At 47.7% G+C, this 23,263-nt stretch overlaps 1 protein-coding gene across 1 annotated transcript; it reads right to left on the bottom strand.

The window, feature by feature from the left end:
• Window positions 1-5,007: 5,007 nt before the first annotated feature.
• Window positions 5,008-22,368, bottom strand: LOC119373477 (cytochrome P450 3A6). Its single transcript, XM_049411204.1, has 5 exons — window positions 22,363-22,368; window positions 21,932-22,121; window positions 19,229-19,372; window positions 13,247-13,455; window positions 5,008-6,183 (listed from the first exon to the last, which is right to left on the bottom strand). Exons 1-5 carry the CDS (start codon window positions 22,366-22,368, stop codon window positions 5,008-5,010), a joined length of 1,725 nt encoding a protein of 574 aa, XP_049267161.1.
• Between the last annotated feature and the right edge of the window lie 895 nt (window positions 22,369-23,263).

Genomic DNA, 23,263 nt, shown 5'->3' with positions numbered 1-23,263 from the left:
TCAGCCTGCTGCGAGCGCATCGTGCCAACTCGACGTCAAGCGCTGAGCGTAGTGGGTGAGCATAAAATGAGAAAAAGGAATGGTCAAGTGGAACAACTTTCATGCGCTATGCGATTTTAATAATATGCGGGGGAAGCATTCCCGTATTTTTAGTCCGAACATGAAGTCGCCAATATCAATCACATTCGCACATAAGGGTAAGCAGAAAGTAAGATATGAAAGCCGCCGTTATATTTTTTCCCGTTTACATTCTCATACGACACGCCTTAGTGTATGTAATAGTAGTTTAAAAGCTTTCTCGCACGCGAAAAGCAAACGAGATTCCAGAAAAATCTTCTTAGCACGTGTGGAAAAGATGTCTAGTTCCGGAACAAAGCTCAAGGCAAGACATTATTTCTATTGCTACGGTCTCGAACAAGCGAATTATGTCACGAGTCATCTCAAACGTTTTTTTTTTATGTTAGCTTTTCGTTGCGCCCGTGTTTCCTTCCGACTTATCGCAGTCGAAAGGAAACAAGGACAGCAGCAGCGGTGAACGTGCAACTTTGCGCTCGCAAGCAGTATTGCACTTACGCAATTTTCACGCACAACACAAATATCCGATTGCAACTTCGTCGCGTCGAGATGGTCGTACATACCTTTTGTAGCGATGAAAACCCACAAAAAACGTGCAATCTTGACGGTGACCTGCACTGTCGCACGAATCCACAGAGCACACAAACCCAACGAAAAACCGAGGCCCCGAGGCTGCCATAACGGATTTTGAAGGCAGCGCTGCAAAGTTCACAAACACGGCAGAATAAAGGCGATACAGGCGAGCGCGTCACCAAGGGCGCATGCGTACCTTTTCTTTTTCCTTTTTTTTCGACAAGTATTTTGCTCTCACAGGGGCATTTCGGGGATCAGTGCGGGCTGTTTTGTTCTGATGGTGCTTTTATGAAAATCGTTGGTCCCGCAGTGATTTTCTGGAGCTCTTCTTGGTGCTTAGTGACTTTTAGTTGTTTGATGTTCAGAACAAACGTTCTGACAATTTTTAAGAAACATAAATTTGGGAGCTCCACATTCCGATCATTTCGGTAGATCCAAGGGTGATGGTGTGGTTTGTTTGGTAATGTAATTATTTTTTAAAGGTGCGCTCACGCTTACCAGTATGCGTTCTAGGCTCCTGAGGGCTTGGCCTCTCACGTGACTCAAATGCGCATTTAAACCTGGAAGATGAATTCGTCATTGCGGCGGGGAGTGTGTCGCGGATGACATTTTGTGTCGCTTTGAGTTCTCGGATGGATGATGCATCTTAGCATACGGCCCCCGTGTTCGTGGCCTTCAAACATTCAAAGTGCTGCTTACTGATACCATGTTACTGTGCTCCATTCCGAACTCGGACCATAAAACGGCGGACACGTCACCAATGTCAGCGGTTGTTTTTGTGTGTTTGATTGTGGTGAAAGGAAGAGATCCCGGTGCACTATAAGAAAGCCGCCAGCGAATCTTTTGAGCTGCGTGGACATTCCCTTTTCTCTGGTGTCTCAAATAAATAAGTTATCTTGTTGTTTTGATCACCAGACTTTGTTTCACTCTTGGGTGTTTCACAACGACTAGAACAATCGAGTCTTAGAGACTAAACCAGCCACATGTCGATATTGTGGCGCTGCAGTGGTGGACGAGCCTAGTCGCATCTTTCACTGCCTATGAGCGGCGCCTCTGTACATCCAACATGGCTGTCGTTAAGATTATCACAACTTTGCAGACGGTACAGGAGCGTGCACGTTTGGAGAAGAGTGCAGTGCTGTGCACTTCAGTCTTAATCCGACCTATGTTGTTTTCCTGCAACCAGAGTAGCGGGAAGGTTTATGTCTGACGGAATCTCTGGCACGCGAATCCAACCACATCAGGAATAAAAATGCGCAAACATTCCCGTCGGGTTGCTGGAAGCGCTTGCCGCGCATTGCAACGCCTGCCGCGTTGCGAGGCCAATATTACAATGGAAGCTTGTCACAAAGAATGAAATTGTCACGCGCAATCTTTCTCGGTATTATCAGAAAAACTTTTGGAGACACGCTTTATCGTATTTTTGCTTGCATTGCATTCGGCCGCGTAGCCTGTGCAGCTCACTCAAAGTACAGCCGCAGCCACGTCTGTGTAGAGCACGCAAGCAGCCGGTTTTTTCTCTGCGGGGCGACACCTTGAGGCAGTTTCCAGCTCTGACGTGGTGTGTCAAGAGCATGTGCGGCCTAGTGGTCAGGCTGACCACGTCAGAGCCCGAAACTGCCTCAAGGTGTGGCCCCGCAGCGCAAAAACCGGTCGCTAGCGCGCTCTACACAGCCGTGGCCGCGGCAGTACATGGTGGAGCAACTTGAAAAAAAGAAAAAAGAAGTTTGTTCTTTGCGACCGCAAAACGAAACCGCTTGAGACATTCGATTACTGGCAATGTGATTTTATTACGCTTACTTAATAAAAAAAAGCAGTGAAAGACTTCAAGACGCCGCCAAACAGCGGATGAAGCCAGCGATCAGGCACAATCGTCAGTTATAAGAATTAACGTGCCGCTTACCATTCTGCGTGGAGGAAATAACACGCACGTCACTGGGAAAGCACAACAGAAACAGTGCCATGACCAAATGAAAGCCAAGAAAAGCTCAGTGAAACCGCACGTTCTTGGGATGTGAAGGTCACAGCGGTATTTGCAGGCGTTTCTGACGCGGAATAATGTGACGGCCGTTTTAAAACCGCACCTTTTATTATATTTCACAGACGGAACGCATTTCTAAGTAGTTCTGGTGCTGTTTGGACGGCGACCGTATCGGGCGGTTCAACGAAGCGCGAGAGTGTGATATCAGATGTTGTTACCTGAAAATTAGGTACTCGGTACAAAATAGGTGCGGCATACGTTCGTGGATCTCGTTATTCACTTGCGAGGTTTAAACCCTTGAACGACTCACGCCTTTTTTTGAGTCGTTAATCTGTAGAGGAAGCTTACTTTGACAACCACTTCACGATGCGTGCTTTGACGCACGCCGCATAATCCGTGGCCTTTTTTGTTTTGTTTACTTTGCGCTCAAATGAGGAACTCAAAGTGTCACACCAATGTCGAGACTGCTCACAACGTCGCGAAACGACCACAGACAAGACGAAAAAAGCGACAACATTTGCGGCCTCAAGCAGGTACGGCATTTCAGTAATCTCAACAGAGCTTCCAGCGGCCACCGCTATGCGGTGCCACGGCACGTCAAAGTTGCGAAAACTGAACGACTGAACGACAGCGAAACTACGCGTTCGATAACCAAAACGCGCCCTTTCTCGTTTCGCTACGCTGCATTTGTCGCCTTGTCTCTACACCTCTCCGAGTTCTCCACCTCTTCACCTTGCGATGAAAACGAGCAGGGATTGCGCGCACTTGCTAGCAGACAAACAGGTTCTTGTCCGCCTACTCGACAGCGTCTGTGGCCCGTGCCATCACCTAATCGGACAGGTGACGTCACGACGGCAGCTGGGAATTGCAGAAATGCACGAAGAGGAACATGAGAGCGCCTTTTAGTGGTTTACCTTCTCCTAGTAACGTAGTACCGCAGCGGCGAGGCTCTGAGTAAGAGCAGCGGCGACGCCTCTCCGCAGCGGATCGCGTGGCGTGACGTCACGCTAGCCACACTTGTGCTCCATCGCTCCTGGTCACTGCGACGCGATGAATGACCTTGGGAGACGTCGTAGCACAACTTTCGCTCTTGACATTGCTCCGACTCCGCCATTGGAATTGAACATTGGAGATCCTGAAGGAGATTCCGCGTATATTTTTTTTTGTATCTTGTCTGTTGGGTATGCCGCGTCGTTCAGTTAAAACGTTCATCGCAGCGCGCACATATAGCTAGGTAAGCGTACGGTTACAACATTGCACTGCAGAAAGAGCGCACAGCGTGCGCTAAATTTATATTAATGCATAAAATCTGTGTAAGAGCGCACCGCCGATTCGCGGAGAACGTCTCTTGGGATGTCTGCCCCTTCGTTTGTCGCATGGGGTTGATGATCCCTGAAGTTCTAATTGTAACTATACTTCCTCGACACTCACCTATGACAATGCGTTGCAGTCTCTGTTTTTCCCTTCCTCAATGCACACATTAATACAAAGAAAACAAGCAGTTTATTCAATCGATAGCATTCTTTATGTACTGCGCGTAATTGGTCTCTGTCGATGTTTTTTCTCTGTTTGAAGAATTGGAGCGTCTTTTTTTTACTATAGCTTACGTAGGTTATTTGATGTTTTCGCCATTTTGCGTTACCAGCTTAGCACCGATTTTTAGGTGGCCTGACTTGGAGAGCCGTGGCCCACGTCGTTTCTTTACTTTTAGGGAGAAACTAGGGACGCGTCCTCCAATGAGGACCTTCGGGTGCGTTGGCGGGCCGCGCTGCTCAGCTCAGGACTAGACAATCAACTCCTGACGATCCAGCAGGCCAAGGAAGCTGCTGAGAGACATGGTCTCTCGGCCGGCTCCTAGGCGGGAACCCAGCCCGGAAAGCTGCAGGAACTTAATAAAGTTATTCACATACACATGTAGCTGTCAACATAAAGTTAAGTGTAGCGGTGGCGTTATTTGCATTCGATAAATGTGTTGCGGTTGAACAGACGTCATAATTCGGCTGGCTCACCACTTGCGCTCGACTAACGGTCATGAGATATGATGGAGGATTTTATAGCGAATAATACATGTACCTATTAAACCACGGCAACGTTTGAGCGGTCTGGTGATGCATGCAGAGCTCTTTACTTTGGGAATGCAACCGGCGGCATTGCTGAAAAAAAAAAAAAGGTTCAGTAGACATGTTCTAAAACATTTGCGCGCGTGGAAAATTTCCTAGAAATTATGCAGTTTTGGTATTTCGTTAGTCAGGAGTTGCTGAAAGTAGGAATAATTTATACAATATCCACAAGTGGCCCATTTTTATATTGTTTATTCTGACGTCCATGGTTTAGAAAAGTGGGGGGGGGGGGCATATAACCTTTGTGCCATACTCGATTCATAGCGACCTTCCGCATGCAGCTGACCTAGGCCTAAAATTGACCCGCAAGGCACCAACAGGATTCAGCAACAGGCCCGGTACTTTCAATTTCAAAGGTCCCGAATCTTCCGCGTTCAAGCTCAGCTCAAACTCGCAGACGGTTTTGTACAGAACAGTCTTCATCATCAACATAGCTAGCCTCTGGCCGAGGCAAACGTGGGATCCGAGTCCAAAGGGGAAGTAAGTGGAAGAGATGGCGCTCTGGTTGACGAACCTGTCGGGGATGAACTCGTCCGGATTCTGCCATATGTTCGGATCCCTGTGAATGTGCCACGGCGGAGCGACGAGCGTTGTTCCGCGAGGAATGAACTGACCCAGAACGGTGGTGTCCTGGGCACATTCGCGCAGGATCATTACAGGTAGTGCCGGGTACAGCCGTAGGCCCTCGCGCACTACCATGTCCAGGCGTTCGAGGTTCAGTATGTCGTCCGCTTCTAGGCTAAAGTTCAAGGGTTGTTCTTGAAGGTCGCAGGGCCCCGCGACCTTGTCATCCAGCTGTGTTACGTCGATCACCTTGGGATCTATTTGGCTTGACGTCCTTCTGTGTGTTTTGTACGTTTCGTCTTTAGAAGAAGGGTCGTGCTCGGGAAGCGTTTTAATGTTATCTGGTGCCTGCTGTTCTGATGGTGCTCTCTGGTGCCTGTTGTTGCTGTCTCCTTTCGCATCTTTCAGGCTTTCCATTTTTGCCAGCACTTCGGCACGAAGCTTCTCTTGTTCCTCGGGGTGTTTCGCCAACAAATAGAGCAAGAAGGCCAGCGAAGAGGAGGTGCTATCGAAGCCCACGGCCAACAGCATGATGAGGTTAGCCAGAAGGGTGCTGTCGTTGAGGGCACGGGCGTATCTCCTCGTTTTTTCCGTGGCACCGTCGTCAGTCGTTTGGAGGTCGATCAGGTACTGAAGCACATCTGTCTCTCGTGGCGCACTGGGACCCCTTCGCCAGTTGAGAACTTCGAGCACATCCTTCGAGACTTTGTCCATGCTCTTGCAGAAGTCTGTGAACGGATACACGCAGCGGAGCGCAGCGCGCAATAACGGAAACGCAAACACGCTCTCGATTGCCGTATCGTCCATTTGCTGGAACACCGTGCACAGTCGAGTGACGGTGGGGTTATCCTCGTCCATCTGGAAGTTCACCTGCATATGCGCAATTTCGTTGCGTTTGATTAATCATTACGTAAAGATGACTACGCTTCTTATAATACTCAGGTGCAGATTAACATCGAACTCGTTACTAGGTAGAATGATGTGTATTAAGAAGTGTATTTATATTTGTTTACTAATCATCGCTTCCTATGAGTTAAACGTTCGCGATCATTCGAGAAATAATAATACTTTAATTTCCGTGTGCGTTCGCTTTGCACCTAAAAGCTCGGACAGTTAAATCGTGGTCTTAAGCAATTAATTTTGCACTTTTTTATGCTTACTGTCACACTTATTCAAGCTCACAAAACTATTTTCTAGCGTTGAACATGTTTGTTGAGCATCGAATGCTCTATGGCTTCGATCGCTGTTTTACACTACGCCATAAATCACAATTTTTGTTAAGTTGGGAAGCACCTACTAAGCCATTATTCGTCATTCTGCGGAGAAGCGAGGCACCAGCTACACGTCTGTAAGGCATTATGTGCACTTTGTTGACGCGACGACTGATGACGATGAAGAATTAGGGCTCAGCGCTTTGTAATGGGTTGCAAGCTTTAAACGGCCCACCAGTTATGCAATTTGCATTGGGTGACGCCCAGTCGCTATTTCCCTCTCCCGTCATGTGGTATCACATACGTTGACGTGGGAGAGAGAAGGGGGGGGGGGGCGAAGAACTTTACTGAAACCCCAAGGAAATGGATCATGCGCTTATGGGCTTTCTTGACAACCAATACAAGTGCACTTGCGAGGAACCCACTATGCTATAAATCATTGTAATTTTTGAGAAGTAGGGAAGCAGGCACTATGCCATTTTTCGTCATTCTACGGAGAGCCGTGGTACCTGCTAAACGCATGTAAGGCATTATGCGCACTTTGTTGATGCTGCGCCTGATGACGATTAGGAATTATGGCGGAGCCCTTTGTAATGGGTTGGAAGCATTCAACAACCTACTCGTTGCGCAATTCGCATTGTGTGATGCCTGGTTACAGAATTCGCGTTGTGCGACGCTTGGTGCTTATTGTACTCTTCTACCACGCTATATTGCATATGTTAATGTGGTTCCTTCCCGACATGAAGCCTGCATAGGACCTTTTTGCAAAGCAGTTTCAAGCACAGGCATGGCTCTGAGGTTGAATACTGGGCCTCCCAGGTAGAGGGACCAGGTTCGAGCCCCGTTCCATCCGGTGGCGGCGGACAACTACGGCGCCAAAAACGGCCCGTGTTGTGATCTCATAACAGCTTTCGCGGTAATATCAGGATCTCAGCAGGAATTGAACCCAAGCATTCTGCGTGGCAGTCAGGTCTTCTGTCACAGAGACGCGCCAGGCCTTGAAACTCCTTTAGAAAAGGAACTTATGCCAGTGAATCGTCAATTGTGACACAATTGTGATTTTATAACAAAGCAGCAAACATTACGTATGTAGTGCTACGATACAGACGTCATGTCGGGTTAACGTCAGTTGCTCTAGTATTGGCTCCGTTTGTATAGTAGTCTAATAAACAATACATTTGTGTTTCTATGATTCAGCAAGCTATATTCAAGCGTTGCTCGACCCTGGCGGAATACGCTAACAAAATGTGCGTATGATAATAGGGACTTTCAGCTTGTACGTATACTTCTTTACGGGTCGCGGGATCGAATCCCGGCCGCGGCGGCTGCATTTTCGATGGAGGCGAAAATGTTTGAGGCCCGTGTACTTAGATTTAGGTGCACGTTAAAGAACCCCAGGTGGCCGAAATTTCCGGAGCCCTCCACTACGGTGTCTCTCATAATCATATCATGGTTTTGGGACGTGAAACCCCAGATATTATTATTATACTTCTTTACGTTACCGTGTTATCGGATGCCGGATGGACTCTGCGCATGCGCGAACTTTTACGGAACGTAAACTGCTCGCCGGATAGGCTTTACGTTTACGGCCCTATCTCGCAAATGAACCTTCGTTCGTGGCTACGCGCGATATCCGCTTTGAGGAGACTCCAGCCGCCGAGTCAAAATAAGCCGAAGTGCGAGCGCCACTTACGATCACCTTGTTTCAGCCGGATTACCGAGGCTAAAGCGACCTAGAATACCGAAGCCGTAAACGTGAGAGGTCTAAAGCCTTTGAAAGGCTGGGCAGGTGGCGCCTTCTAGCGGGGCCAGGGTGAACCAGGCAAGCACAAAATCGTTATTGCAGAAACATTGGACATTCTACTTCCAATGTAAATGCTTTCCAGCGGCATAAGTACGAATGAGTTGCCTTTTTAATCATTTTTTCCCTCAAAAACTCTCAGCGAAAACAAACGTACCCATGACTGTGGTTTCACGAAGCGTCACGAGATGTCGACACCATCGTCCGGTAACCCGGTATTGCTACACCCCTTTGCGTATACCGTGATACTGCAAACGCTAAAACCTCTGTTATGATTTTACCGTAACGGTTTTTCAATGTTATCTAAATTAAATGTAGTTACAATGCAGTTATCATCACCATTTAGTGGTTTGCGGAAACGTAAACGTTTGCGTAGCCCGCCACGGTGGTCTAGTGGTTATGGCGCTCGACTGCTGACCCGAAGGTCGCGGGATCGAATCCCGGCCGCGGCGGCTGCATTTTCGATGGAGGCGAAAATGTCTGAGGCCCGTGTACTTAGATTTAGGTGCACGTTAAAGAACCCCAGGTGGTCAAAATTTCCGGAGCCCTCCACTACGGCGTCTCTCATAATCATATCGTGGTTTTGGGACGTTAAACCCCAGATATTATTATTAAACGTTTGCGTACGTACGTAAAAGTTCACGTTTGGGTAGGTAAAAACTTTACTAAAACTAGAGTTCCGGTAATACGGTAAACGCAATCCGTTAACACGGTAACGTAAAGAAGTATACACTCAAGCTGAAACTCCCTAATCACATCATCGCTCTGGAAAGTGCACTCAGTTTTGATAATACTGACGTCTGTGCTCTAAAGTGAGCGCTGACGTTATGTCAGTCAGACCGTAAGTTACCCTATAAACGCCAGCTTGATCGACGTTCCCGCTAAGCCCACGATGTCCGCACTTGCAAAAAAAAAAAAATACGTCGGTCGGTCTCGTAACGCTTGGCTCAAAGCCAGAAAATGCAGCATACACAATTATTCGCTGACTGCTTCGCATGAAAGTGATTCCCACGAGGCGTGGGATCTGTCGAATTTTTCCCTATATTGACGCTATTCTTCCGGTTCGGGTTTTGTCATTATTTACAAAGGGTTATTCCTTTCGCATAAGAATAAGTGGTCCATTACGTATGCCGGAATCTTTGTGAAGGGGACAAAGTATTTGTCACATTTTGTGCCCCCGTCCCCAAATGGAAGTGGAGGGTGAATTTTTTCGAGCTAAATGCCGCTAATGAAGTACTTTCCAGTTCGACAAGAGCAATTAGATCATCTGCTTGGAGCGACTTCACGAAATTCTCTGACTTTTCAATGGCACATCTAAAAAAACAAGGTAGGCGACGTGAACACGTACCACGAGAATTTCGCACCGTACGAACAACGTGAGGCGCTTACGCAGCACTTTACACCGTTGGTTAGATCGACGGCGCCTATTTATATCGAAAGCAGCATGGTTGGACGGAGACGGCAGCATAGAGTTAAGCTACCACAGATTTTGTCAGTGTACACTGCCGGGTGCTGTCTTGTGGATGGCAGTACAAGGATGATAAACAACAAACATAAGAAAAATGCAATTTAGAAATCCCCCAAGCTCTCTGATGGCTCCCAATACACAATTTGAGTACGAACCCGTGATGGGTGATATTTTCGACAAACTATCACACCTGAGTAAAGGCCAGACCATTCGCTGGTGCCAGGCCACGTTGGGATCCTTGGAAGTGAAAGGATGGACCAAAATGCAGCAGTAGCAGCAAAACACCTTAATCCTTTGAGACGCGTTGTACACCATTGTATACACCATCTATTTTTGCTAGTTGTGTTGACTAGTGGCTAAGAAAGGGCAATATACATTCAGGTTTGGATGAATTGAACCTCCTGCCTAATAAATATTTCTTGATTTGACTCAATTTTGCAACGTACGGTTGGATGTGATGACTTTGCTGAAGTCAGTACCATGTTTCGGTGAGTCGTTCGACGCGCCTCTTGCCGCGAGCCACGTCAAAAGTATCAGTTTTCGTTTCGCGAAATGAGCATAACTAAAAACGAATTCCGACTCTACTTCTAGCCTGAGATTTGATTCTCTTAAAGTAAAAAGAGAACATGAATGACATCAGGACAAATGGGTATTTAATTAAAATTTGTTTCAGTATAACTGGTATAATGACGCAAATAAGCGTATTACGACGTTATTTTTGTTCCCATAGAATATCGAATGCCGTGAAATAATGTTACGTAAAGTTGACGCACATACAGGCAGTTCCTAATAGATGGCGTCTGAAAGGATGAATGTTAAAAAAAATTATGTAACTTCTAAGGATAGAAACCAAGCTGTTCGAAACTACTAACCTACAACCTTTGGTAAACGAAAGACACGTTATTAGCAAGAATGTTCAATCGAAGTATTTTTTCAACTTCAAGAAGGGCGCCTGCATATCACATGTAATTACTCATTAAACTAGGAGGACAAGCCATCATACGATAAATATTACGAACCATGAACAATTATACACCTTTCATTTGCATGACCTCATGGTAAAAAACAGGCAAGAACACTTCCGTGCATTGTTCATGTTAAACACAGGCGATATAACTTTTACAGCGAAAGCTGTTATGAGATCATTTCACCGGCCGTTTTTGGCGCCGTAGTTGTCCGCCGCCGCCGCCGCCGCCGCCGCCGCCGCCGCCGCCGCCGGTGTCCGTAACCAGTATCGCTCGAAATAAGAAAAAAAAACTAAATAAGAAAAAAAAATTCCAGGATGGAATGAGGTTTGAACCTGGGTCCTCTGCGTGGGAGCCCAGTATTCAACCTCTGAGCCATGCCAGTGCTTGAAACTGCTTTGCTAAAAGGTCCTATACAGGCTTCATGTCGGGAAGGAACCACATTAGCATATGCAATATAGCGTGGCAGAAGAGTAAAATAAGCACCAAGCGTAGCACAACGCGAATTCTGTAACCAGGCGTCACACAATGCGAATTGCGCAACGAGCAGGTTGTTGAATGCTTCCAACCCATTACAAAGGACCCTGCCATAATTCATCATCAGGCACAGCATCAACAAAGTGCGCATAATGCCTTACATGGGTTTAGCAGGTACCAACGCTCTCCGTAGAATGACAAAAAATGGCAGAGTGCCTGCTGGCCTACTTCTCAAAAATTACAATTATTTACAGCGTAGTGGGTTCCTCGCAAGTGCACTTGGATTGGTTGCCAAGGAAGCCCATAAGCGCATGATACACTTCCTCTGGGTCTCAGTAAAATTACAATGATTTATAGCTTAGTGGGTTCCTCGCAAGGGCACTTGTATTGGTTGCCAAGGAAGCCCATAAGCGTATGATCCATTTCCTCGGGGTCTCAGTAAAGTTCTTCGCTCCCCCCCCCCCCCCCGTCTCTTTCCCACGTCAACGTATGTTACACAGCATGACGGGAGAGGGAAATAGCGACCGGGCGTCACCCAATGCAAATTACATAACTGGTGGGCCGTTTAAAGATTCCAACCCATTACAAAGGGCTGAGCCATAATTCTTCATCGTCATCAGTCGTCGCGTGAACAAAGTGCACATAATGCCTTACAGACGTGTAGCTGGTGCCTCGCTTCTCCGCAGAATGACGAATAATGGCTTAGTAGGTGCTTCCAAACTTCACAAAAATTGTGATTTATGGCGTAGTGGGTACCTTTCTAGTGTACTTGTATTGTAGCCCCAAGAGAGCTTAACGGGCTCTAGAAACGCCGCTCTTCCAGCTTTCGCTGTGACTGTGCTGCGGTTTTAGCGCAGGTTTGGTGTTTTTTGGAGATGATACAACGATGTGAACAGTTTTTGAGATAGAGTGGATTTCTTTTTCAATACGCTTTCGCTACTGCAGTATATGCCGCATTTCTTGGCGATATTTTGTGACCCTGTCGCTGGTGGAGCATAGCCTTGTCTCTGGTGTCACTCCTAGGTGACACTCTTAGGTTTAAATGCACATATATATCCCATAAACTGAACGAGAGGATGACCGCAGCCGTAGCTCAGTGGTACAGCATCGAATGCGTTATTCGAAGGTCGCAGGTTCGGTCCCTGCCGGCGGCAAGTTATCTTTTCGTCCACTTTACTTTCTTCACATTTATATTCTAACTGCTACAAATAGCACCCCCTATACTTTGCTTGGTATTATTGTCTGTTAGTTCTCATTAACATTTAGCTTAGAAATTGAGTGGCCATGTTCGGCTCGTGAAGGTGTCGCCAGTCACTTCGCTCTTGCTGAATATTATATGGCTAGCAGCACAATCGCAGAATGCTTGCATTTAGTGTGCATTTGGCATGGAACATGAGTTAGGGACTTATAGATAGAACAGAGCGTCTATCTGAGCAGAGAACTAGTGCAGGGTGTTGTCGTGTTTTGAACGGATACGTCATCTATGGCTTGAAAGGTCGACATGCCGCGAAATATTTCTTTGTAAATTTGAACCATTAATAAGTATGTTTGAATCTGATCACCACGAAATTGCATCGCAAATGTTCTAGCGTAACGTATAACTATTGCTAGCGTCGCTAATTATTATATTTCGGCGTTGCTTCAAAACACGCGCCCAACCCAGAAGCTTTCATTGAAGCTGGAAGAGTGCACTTCTCGTCCTGGAGGGTCAAGTGCCATGCATTGTGATTGTACACCCACCGCTTATGTAATGCCCCTACATGGGGCCTCTAAGGAAACAAACAGAAAGTGAAAACCATAACATTTCCCCTCCCTCTCGCTGAAAATAGCAATAGGATCAAGTTCGCTCAAACTTCGGTGACGTTGAGGGCGCGCTTTTTGAGCCAGAGCTCCACGTGATATATGGCGTTTCCCCTATTTCTCAATTAGTTCCGGCAGGTTGGCGCGGCCACCGTGGAGAGATGGCGTTACGTGCACATGACCCAAAATCCAATTTTTTCCTCCTGCATACCTGCCATGTTAACACCGTCTTCGCCAGGGTGTCCAGTGTTAGGCAGTGCGCGTTGTGATACACGTCGATAGGGTCCCCGCTTCGGCAGAGGACTTCCATCTTCTTCACGAACTCAGTTGTGCACGCGTCGACTGCGCTAAAGAGGTCCTTCACCTTGCTAGCCGTGAAGCACGTGTTGAACAGCGATCTGAGTTCTCGCCACTTGTCTCCTGCAGTAAAACAAGAAGTGGGCTCTGAGCTAAACGCTATGGCCACTACAGTGAAGCGTTATGCAGGCATACAAAAATCGTACATGAAATCGCAGTTTCCATCACGCTACGAAATCGCTCACCAGGAGCGCAGCCAGAAATGTTTTCGGGGTGGGTTGGGGGGGTCAACAACCCATTTTTATGTTTGTGCGCGTGTTTGCATGTCTGCTTGTGTATATATACATGCAAGACTGCATTTAGGGGGGGGGGGGGGAGGAGGGGGGGTGGCTACTGCCCCCAGCCCCTATGGCTAAGCCAATGTCGCTTTCCTACGCATTCAGACATGACGGTCTCCCGAAATTGTCGTATATTTCGCTATAATAGATCGTTAAAAAAAAAAAAACGCCAGGCCTGCGCTGAAACCGCAGCACAGTCACAGCGAAAGCTGGAAGAGCGGCGTTTCTAGAGCCCCTTGTAAGCTCTCTTGGGGCTACAATACAAGTACACTAGAAAGGTAGCCACTACGCCAAAAATCACAATTTTTGGGAAGATGGGAAGCACCTACTAAGCCATTATTCGTCATTCGGCGGAGAAGCGAGACACCAGCTACAGGTCTGTAAGGCATAATGCGCACTTTGTTGACGCGACGACTGACGACGATGAAGAATTATGGCTCAGCCCTGTGTAATGGGTTGGAAGCTTTAAACGGTCCACCAGTTATGTAATTTGCATTCGGTGACGCCTGGTCGCTATTTCCCTCTCCCGTCATGCTGTTAACATACGTTCACGGGAGAGAGACGGAGGGGGGCGGCGAAGAACATTACTGAGACACCGAGGAAATGGATCATGCGCTTATGGGCTTCCTTGGCAACCAATACAAGTGCACTTGCGAAGAACCCACTACGCTATAAATCATTGCAATTTTACTGAGACCCCGAGGGAATGGATCAGGCGCTTATGGGCTTCCTTGGCAACCAATAAAAGTGCACTTGCGAGGGACGCACTACGCTATAAATCATTGCAATTTTACTGAGACTCCGAGGCAATGGATCATGCGCTTATGGGCGTCCTTGGCAACCAATACAATTGCACTTGCGAGGAACCCACTACGCTATAAATCATTGCAATTTTACTGAGACCCCGAGGGAATGGATCATGCGCTTATGGGCTTCCTTGGCAACCAATACAAGTGCACTTGCGAGGAACCCACTACGCTATAAATCATTGCAATTTTACTGAGACCCCGAGGGAATGGATCATGCGCTTATGGGCTTCCTTGGCAACCAATACAAGTGCACTTGCGAGGAACCCACTACGCTATAAATCATTGCAATTTTACTGAGACCCCGAGGGAATGGATCATGCGCTTATGGGCTTCCTTGGCAATCAATACAAGTGCACTTGCGAGGAACCCACTACGCTATAAATCATTGCAATTTTACTGAGACCGCGAGGGAATGGATCATGCGCTTATGGGCTTCGTTGGCAACCAATACAAGTGCACTTGCGAGGAACCCACTACGCTATAAATCATTGCAATTTTACTGAGACCCCGAGGGAATGGATCATGCGCTTATGGGCTTCCTTGGCAACCAATACAAGTGCATTTGCGAAGAACCCACTACGCTATAAATCATTGTAATTTTACTGAGACCCCGAGGGAATGGATCATGCGCTTATGGGCTTCCTTGGCAACCAATACAAGTGCACTTGCGAGGAACCCACTACGCTATAAATCATTGCAATTTTACTGAGACCCCGAGGGAATCGATCATGCGCTTATGGGCTTCCTTGGCAACCAATACAAGTGCACTTGCGAGGAACTAACTACGCTATAAATCATTGTAATTTTTGAGAAGTAGGGCAGCAGGCACTGCGCCATTTTTCGTCGTTCTACAGAGAGCCGTGGTACCTGCTAAACGCATGTAAGGCATTATGCGCACTTTGTTGATGCTGTGCCTGATGACGATGAAGAATTATGGATGGTCCTATACAGGCTTCATGTCGGGAAGGGACCGCATTAGCATATGCAATATAGCGTGGTAGAAGAGTAAAATAAGCACCAAGCGTTGCACAACGCGAATTCTGTAACCAGGCGTCAAACAATGCGAATTGCGCAACGAGTAGGTTGTTGAATTCTTCTAACCCATTACAAAGGGCTCTGCCATAATTCTTCATCGTCATCAGGCACAGCATCAACAAAGTGCGCATAATGCCTTACATGCGTTTAGCAGGTACCACGGCTCTCTGTAGAATGACGAAAAATGGCACAGTGCCTGCTGCCCTACTTCTCAAGAATTACAATGATTTACAAAAAATGAATTACAAAAAATTACAAAGATTCGCTTAGCTGAACTGCTACGATAGCGATAACTTATCGAGTACCACTGATAACCTGCATGCTAATGGTCTAATAGACGTACAAGACCTTTCAGCGAGCAATCTGGCGCGAAAGGTTTGGCGACGAAGGCAAAAAAACGAAGGCAGTAGTGTAAGTTCGCTAGTAAATTAGAAGGCTTGCCGATATAACAGCTGACTTCCACTAAGAGGAAAAAAGTCACAGTTTCGCCACAAGGGCCGAGCAATGGATGGGATAGCAACATATTCGGATGTTATACGAAGAAAGGTTCAGCTGATCACAACGTTTGCGTTGAAGCCGTAGTCTGCACGAGGGTCACTTCGCTCGCTGTACCGGCCATGTTTATTATAGGAATGAGCTGCTAGCCTTTCTTCGTATGACATTCTAATTTGCTGCTATCTCATTCATTGCTTCAATACTGTTGCAAAATGGACTTTTTTTCATTGGGGGTTATATGTATTGCCATGGGGTCGTGACGTGGACTGAGGCAGCAGTCGGCTTGTTCAAGACTAAACTTTTTATTTGGGCCAACCTATGCCCGGTAAACGACAAGTCAAACTCGAGCGATACATGCTTATACTGATAGCGGCGAACAGAGCGTAGGCCGTCGGTAACCTGATCTGCGGTAAGGCGCGTAAACATTTATGCATGCGGCATCGACCATTTGCGCCTCATCGCTGGTGGCCGTGTGACCTCCAGAATAAGCTGAACAGCTCGTGTTTGCGCGCTCAAGGCTGTCAGAAGGAGGAGGAATAAACGTTTATTGCACGAAACTGTGTCGCGGTGCTAGTCCCTCGTCTACCCTAGGTGGGAGGTCTCCTCATTCCAGGAACCCTCTGGCCTTCGCTGCCTCTTTGGGCCTGGCGACGAGACGTCGTTGTTGGTCCAGGTCCTCTGAGGCGAGCTTGGCCTCCCACGTTTCGAGAAGGTCCTGGTTTTCTTGAGCGGCGTTACTGGCATTCGGCGAAGGCGTTGCGTCTGTCTGTATGCTGCACGGGCACGCGAGGATCATGTGAGCCAAGGGGTCAGGTACGCCGCAAACTGCAACGTTGTGTACACTCTGTGCATCAGTATACCGTGAGTGTAAGTGTTGCTCTGCAGTCTTCTGAGTATGGTGCTGTCCTCTTTGTTGAGCTTTGAATGTGGTGGGGGGTACTCTCTGCGTTCCAGGCTTTGATGTTGCAGTATTGCAGAGTATGTGATGGGTACGGGCTCAGCCTCCGCGGACGCAGTACCGGCGTCTGGAGAGTGGGAGGGGATAGCCCGGAAGACGTGATCGCGGGCTGCGGCGTGTGCCGCCTCGTTCCCCTCCAGCCCCTCGTGCCCAGGAACCCATGTCACACAGGTGTACGGCATCGGAGTGCTTCGGCGCTTCAATATCTTCAGTGCTTGTACAGACACACGACCTTTGGTGTAGTTTCGTATGGCTGCTTGCGAATATGTGAAGACGACAGCTGCATCCAAGCACGTGGTAGTTGCTAATGCGATTGCCGCCTCTTCTGCAGTTTCTGGGTTTCGGGCGTGAATTGTGGCAGATGCGAGCTCTACGCCCCGAGAATCTACGACGCTCAAAGCGTAGACTTTTCTGTCGCGATATTTGGCTGCGTCAGTATATCTGGCGTCCGGATCATTGCTGTGATTTCGCCGTAGAACATTCACTCGGGCCTGTCTTCTTTGCTTGTGATGCGTGGGGTGCGTGTTGCGCGGGATTCGTGCAATGCAGAGAGATTCGCGCATGTTTGGCGGAATTCTTTCTTTTCGGTCCGTGGCTGTGTCGGCTACAAACGTTTTGCCGTAGTTCAGCCGCTGAAGCACTGATCTTCCAGTAGGCGATAGCTTTAGCCGTTCTAGTTGACTAGCCTTGTGCGCTTCGGCTAGTTCCTGCCAGGTGTTGTGTACGCCCATCTTGAGAAGTTTCGCAGTGGAAGCCGTGAATGGGAGCCCCAAAGCGATTTTGGTGGCCTTACGTATTAGGGTGTTGAGCTTCTCCACCTCTGCATTTTCCAGCTCGAGATAGGGAGTGCCACAGGTTATTCGACTGCTGAGGAGAGCTTGCATCACACGTAGCGTGTCTTGTTCTTTAAGGCCGCGTCTATGGTTCGCAATTGTCCTGACTAGATGCGTTAGCTGCGATAGCGTGCGCTGTAGTCGAGGGAGTATGGCCGCCCCAGACCCATCTTTGTGGATGTGGAGCCCGAGCACGCGTAAAGTTTCCACTTTTGGGATGGGCTCTCCGTTTAGGGTGACGCTGGGATCGGGTTCATTGTAGGCGGCTGGCCGTCCTCTCGTCCTAGACTTCAGGATGAGATGTTCCGACTTTTCGGGAGCGCATCGGAGGCCACATTTTTGTAAATACCTCTCGATGGTATCTATCGCTTCGTGTAGGCGCATTTCTTGCGTTCCGGTGTTTGAGGTCCTTGTCCATAACGTGATGTCGTCTGCATAAAAAGCATGTCGTAGGTCTGGCATAGCGTCGAGGAGGCTGGGTAGCTTGATCAAGGCAACGTTGAAGAGCAACGGCGAAATGACCGAACCCTGCGCGTGGGCATTTATACATGCGGCATCGAACATTTGCGCCTTATCGCTGGTGGCCGCGTGACTTCCAGAATAAGCTCAACAGCTCGTGTTTGCGCGCTCAAGGCTGTCAGAAGATTCCAAAATAACCTGAAAGATTCCGAGGCATTCGGGCGCGCCTTGCGCAAGGCAGCGGCAACACCTGCATCGGACTAGTTACATAAAAATAAGATAAGAAGCGCGCGTGGCAATAGATAATATTGTAGTGAACGAGACAGAGACAACACCCGTTTCTCGGGCACGCTGTAGATGTAGATGTAGATCCTGAACTGCTGGCTCACACCCACTCAGGGGGATTGGTCAAGAATCGGGTAGCTTAGAAAAAAAGAATTAAAATCTAGAAATCGGAATGATTTCTTACTTTGTATAACAAAAAGATTTTTTACAAGTTAATTTTGCGAGAATAGTAATTAAAAAAAAGGAAATAGGTGGATGGAATTAATTTATCAAATAATATATGAATTATTGTAGAAAAGAATCTTGCTGTATTTTGCTTCTGGTTCACTATGGAACTTTGGGACTGTGGTTATTGTGTAAATCTTTTTGATTGCTCCATGAAATCTTGCATGGCCTCGCATACTTTCCCGCTGCTGTGCCCGTTCTAATGTGGTCGTCATCTTTCTCTACACTGCGCTAGCTCCCGGCGCGCCCGTAGCCCGGCGTTGTTCTTTGTCATCACACTCGGCCATGACTGCGAGCTTGCGGAGCTGCAGATGGGCGGTGCTGGCTGCATCGTGGTTGTCACCACGCTGCAACATGGTTTGGTGATCTGCCCGAAGTGTATCTGGTGAGCGACACTGACTCCATCGCGTTGGTGGGTCCCGGACACGCTGCGACTAGGCTTGAGAAGCCTCAGCGTACTCTGGCGGGTGAAATCGACTTTGTCGTTGTGGTCGAAGTTCTCGGTCACGCTGGCACCCGGCATGGAAAGCTGCCGATGGTGACTCCGGCGGGGCGCCATCGGCTGCATCATCGAAGTCGTAGGTCTCGCTGACGACTGTCTTGCTGCACGTAGGAGCAGGACAGAGGAGACGGTAGACGACGTACAAAAACGAGTTGGTCTTTTGGATCACGACTGGTCACAGTGCGCTGGTGTGGTAGCATGCTACGTATCGGCTAAGCGGGAGCCATACTCAGTGCCGGCGCGCCACACGACTTGTGCTCTGGCAGCTCCGCTGGCATCGGGCCAGTGTACCACGGATTTCGGCAAGCAGCAGGTCTCGAGTAAATTCCGCGTGAACTCGAGCCGTGAAGGTCATGCCAACAGGGGTCAGAAGCAGCAACGGGGGTCAGTGGTCAGTAAAACATAATTGTTATTAACACGTCTGCTTCGTTTCCCCTGCACTCTCAAGCACTCATAAATGTTAATTTTTACTGGTACACTGTTGCGCGTTAAAGACGTAGGCAAGAGCACAGAGGCACACGCGGAGCGCACACTATGAACATTTTTCATAGCAGACTGACGTGCCCTTATGTGCCTAGATACAGAACAACATTGCGCATGACAGCAAGCACATATCAACAAGAAGCACTCAATACACACATGTCGTGCCAGTCAGATACGCGATTTCCTAGTCGGACAGAAAGATAGAAGCTTGCCTTGCGCATTGTGCTTTTAAACCCGAGATTTTGTCAGCCTCGATAATGAGGCGTGTCATTTTGTTGGCGCTTTTTGAGATTATGATGCACTTGTGAAACTCAGCTGAGCAACCACAACTGTTGCAATTGTGGCTGACAGCGGCCACTCGGTCATATGCTTCCAGACAGCTTTCCTGGTCTTCGAGTGATGATCCGCGGATTGTTGGCGGCTTATTGGAGCACGATCTGTGTAGGCGGTCCAGGGGTTGTCATCGTCAACCAACGAGCCCAAGTAGATATCCTTCTAAAGTTAATTTTTAGTTGTCCATGCAGTATCCTAAAGAAAACATTGAGCCTGTTTTTTTGCCATCGTGTTTCTAGTGGTTCCATTTCACAGGACTCTAACATCTGCGCGACGGAATCTAACCGGCGCTACGTTGTGCATTTGAAACGCACGGCGCGGCGTTGAACTTTTGCTAAATTTTTTCAGGCTTTCTTTTCTTCAGACTTTTTACAATTTTTCTTCAACTTTAAAGGCCAAGACCCCATAGCTTATACTCTGTTCCAGAAGTTCCGTGCAGCAGAGCCAAGGCTACACGACCCTCGAGCGCAGGTTGTTGCGAAGCGAGATGTAGTGCCCCATATACGTAGCCCGTTGTTTGTCCTCATGACTTTTGCAAGCGGTCTCGTCGGAAGATTTTTACTTGAAGGCTTCTCTGCGTGTTGTAGCTGTGATTTGTATGACGATTTTGTCGCATTTTCTGTATAAAAACAATTTTTGTGGCTCCATGATACTGAAGAAAGAGTTCTTGCTTGTACGTGTTATAACATGCAAATGACGAAAGAAATAACGCTGTTGTGGCTCGTATGTGTTATGTTTTTACTTATAAAGTACGAAGGAATGGTACGACACTGTCTAAACTTTTATGAGTAGTCCGCACAGCCCGAGCGTCCACAGCGCCGCGGAGGACCCAGTCTTGGGTTGTGATTAGTCCGCGGTGGCAGATTTGGTCACTCCTTAGTCAAAATGGCGGCGCCTGGCTCACCTGTGCGATATCGTGCGATATCACCTGTGCGTTCACCTGTGCGATATCACACGCGCGCTTTTACGGTGCCGAGGAGAATATTTAACCGCTTTCACAATTACAGCTCATCTCACTGCGCAGTTGCACAGTGTCCCGAGACGCTCTTGCCGCTTTCGCTGCAGTGCTCGCCGCTAGCAGACGGCAGGGCGCGGAAGGACACACTTAGATGTGCTCGCCCTCCTGATTGGTTGAGAAGGCCTGTAGCTTCCACAGTGCTACACGGAACTTCTGGAACAGAGTATAGAGAATCTGGCAAGGCCAGTTTTGTAGAGGTAGCTAAAGGGAAAACCTTCGATATGTGCGTCATGGTGCATTGCTCTGCAGCAGAAGGTGAATATTTTTGCAGCTTAAAATGGTCAGGAGGAAGGTGCGTAGGCAGATGTAGTGTGAGTGCCATGGAAATGAAGCGCACCGAATGTCGTGAGCCAAAGCGCTTGATTTTGAAGTGTCTAAAAATGTATTATCGCACTTTGAAATATGTACACTTGCTCCATGCTGAAAGCTGCGGCTTTTCGTTGCTTTTCAGCTTTTCCTTACACTTGCTCCATGCTGAAAGCTGCGGCTTTTCGTTGCTTTTCAGCTTTTCCTTGCTAGCCTTCGCGAAATAAGGCAACGAGACTATGCGGCCTAATAAAAGTGCTAGTACGTACTGTCAGCATCATGGGGCTGTAAGGGGACCCTGGTCGTTAACATGGTTTTTAGGGGTTCAAAGAATACTATGCTCACTTGAACATTCAAATGGGTTTCCCGTTGACGTAGTATTGACACGGTCATTTTGAAATTGCATTACAGACAGCAAGAGTACCTCTGTGAACACACAGCGCTGTGCGCAGCGCACTTTCCCGTTTTCTTATTTTTTTCGCTGTTCTGCCACAAGTACCTCTTAAATTGGCATGCGTACCTTTTAAGAAAGTGAGCGCGCTAGAAAACGGTTCAGCGTCGATGAAGAACATAGGCCGGTCCTGGAAAACCTTCGATGGCTTGATGAAGCACTCCTTGATCATATCGGTGTCCGTGATGACCATATGAGGTTTGTCACCCATGTAGATGCCGAATACTTTCCCATACTTTGCGATCCACTCTTGCATCACCTGCGTTAATGAAAATGTCAACATTAGCATGTTGTCCAAATCACACGAAATGTTGTTTGAAGCGGGCTTGTGTTAACGTATGCCAAGCGTTTTAGGACAATATTGACGCTCCGTGAACCATATTTTTTTTTGCCCGCAAAGGTAAATGAAATTGTTTAAAAACAACCGGAAGTCTACATGCAGCAGAGAAAAATCACGGATACGCGCTTCGCCAAAGTGGGTAGATGTCACAGCAACCTACCAGCATGCTTCATAACTTTACTTTTCATACAGGGTGTTTTTTAGACAGATTTTTTACAAAAATGTTATGTCAGTCACGCAGCTGTTGTCTTCGCACACGAACTCTACGTCGAGGCGGAAATACTTTGTCATACCTGAAGTTACATTGAAATAAGTAATTGGAACTTGTTAATTAATAGCTTGATGCTAGATGTTTCCACGTAAAAGCTGTCGGACGTGACAATTTATGGGGCACCATTTTTTTTCAAAATTCCACAGAGCACGTAATTTGAGACATTAATAATCGAAATTGAAGGTCCTATCCAGATGATATTGAAACGGAGCGTGCCGTGCGCACCTGAAACGCCGCCGCTGTGTTCCGTCACACTGGAAATTAACGTGACCAGCTTTGCGAAAACGCTCGTCGCAGCAGAATCTGGTCCGGAAAAACCGCTAGTCGTCTGAAATACACAATTGCACCGTTTATTCATTGCGCGTAATCTTTCGTGTTTGGCTGACTTTTTCGCGCCGTACCCGAGAAAACCGCTATTTCCACCTTCTCTGTCTCTGTGCAGTGTATTACTAGGGCGCAGCCACTGCAGCGCTTGCCCCTGCGCACAAGATGCACGAGTTCTTTGCACTTATTTAGAGTTTAAAATTGAAACGGAGCATAACTACACACCAAACGCAGAGAATAAGCGGAGCACTAGAGCATTTCAGATGACTCGCCGTTTTTCGTGACCAGATTGTGCTGCTGCATGCCTTTTTTTTTTCAGAGTTCTTCAAGTGTAGTTCCGGTCTGACGTAAAGCAGCGGCCGCAGTTCCTAGGCGCCCGCGGCGCTCAATTTCGACATCGCCTGGATCGGGGTTTTGAATTTCGATGAATAATATGGTAAATTACGAGGGTTTTTTCGGGGGTTCT

The sequence above is a fragment of the Rhipicephalus sanguineus genome, chromosome 11 (assembly GCF_013339695.2).
Source record: "Rhipicephalus sanguineus isolate Rsan-2018 chromosome 11, BIME_Rsan_1.4, whole genome shotgun sequence".
NCBI lineage: Eukaryota > Metazoa > Arthropoda > Arachnida > Ixodida > Ixodidae > Rhipicephalus > Rhipicephalus sanguineus.
This window is presented reverse-complemented; position numbering and strand designations above follow the sequence as displayed.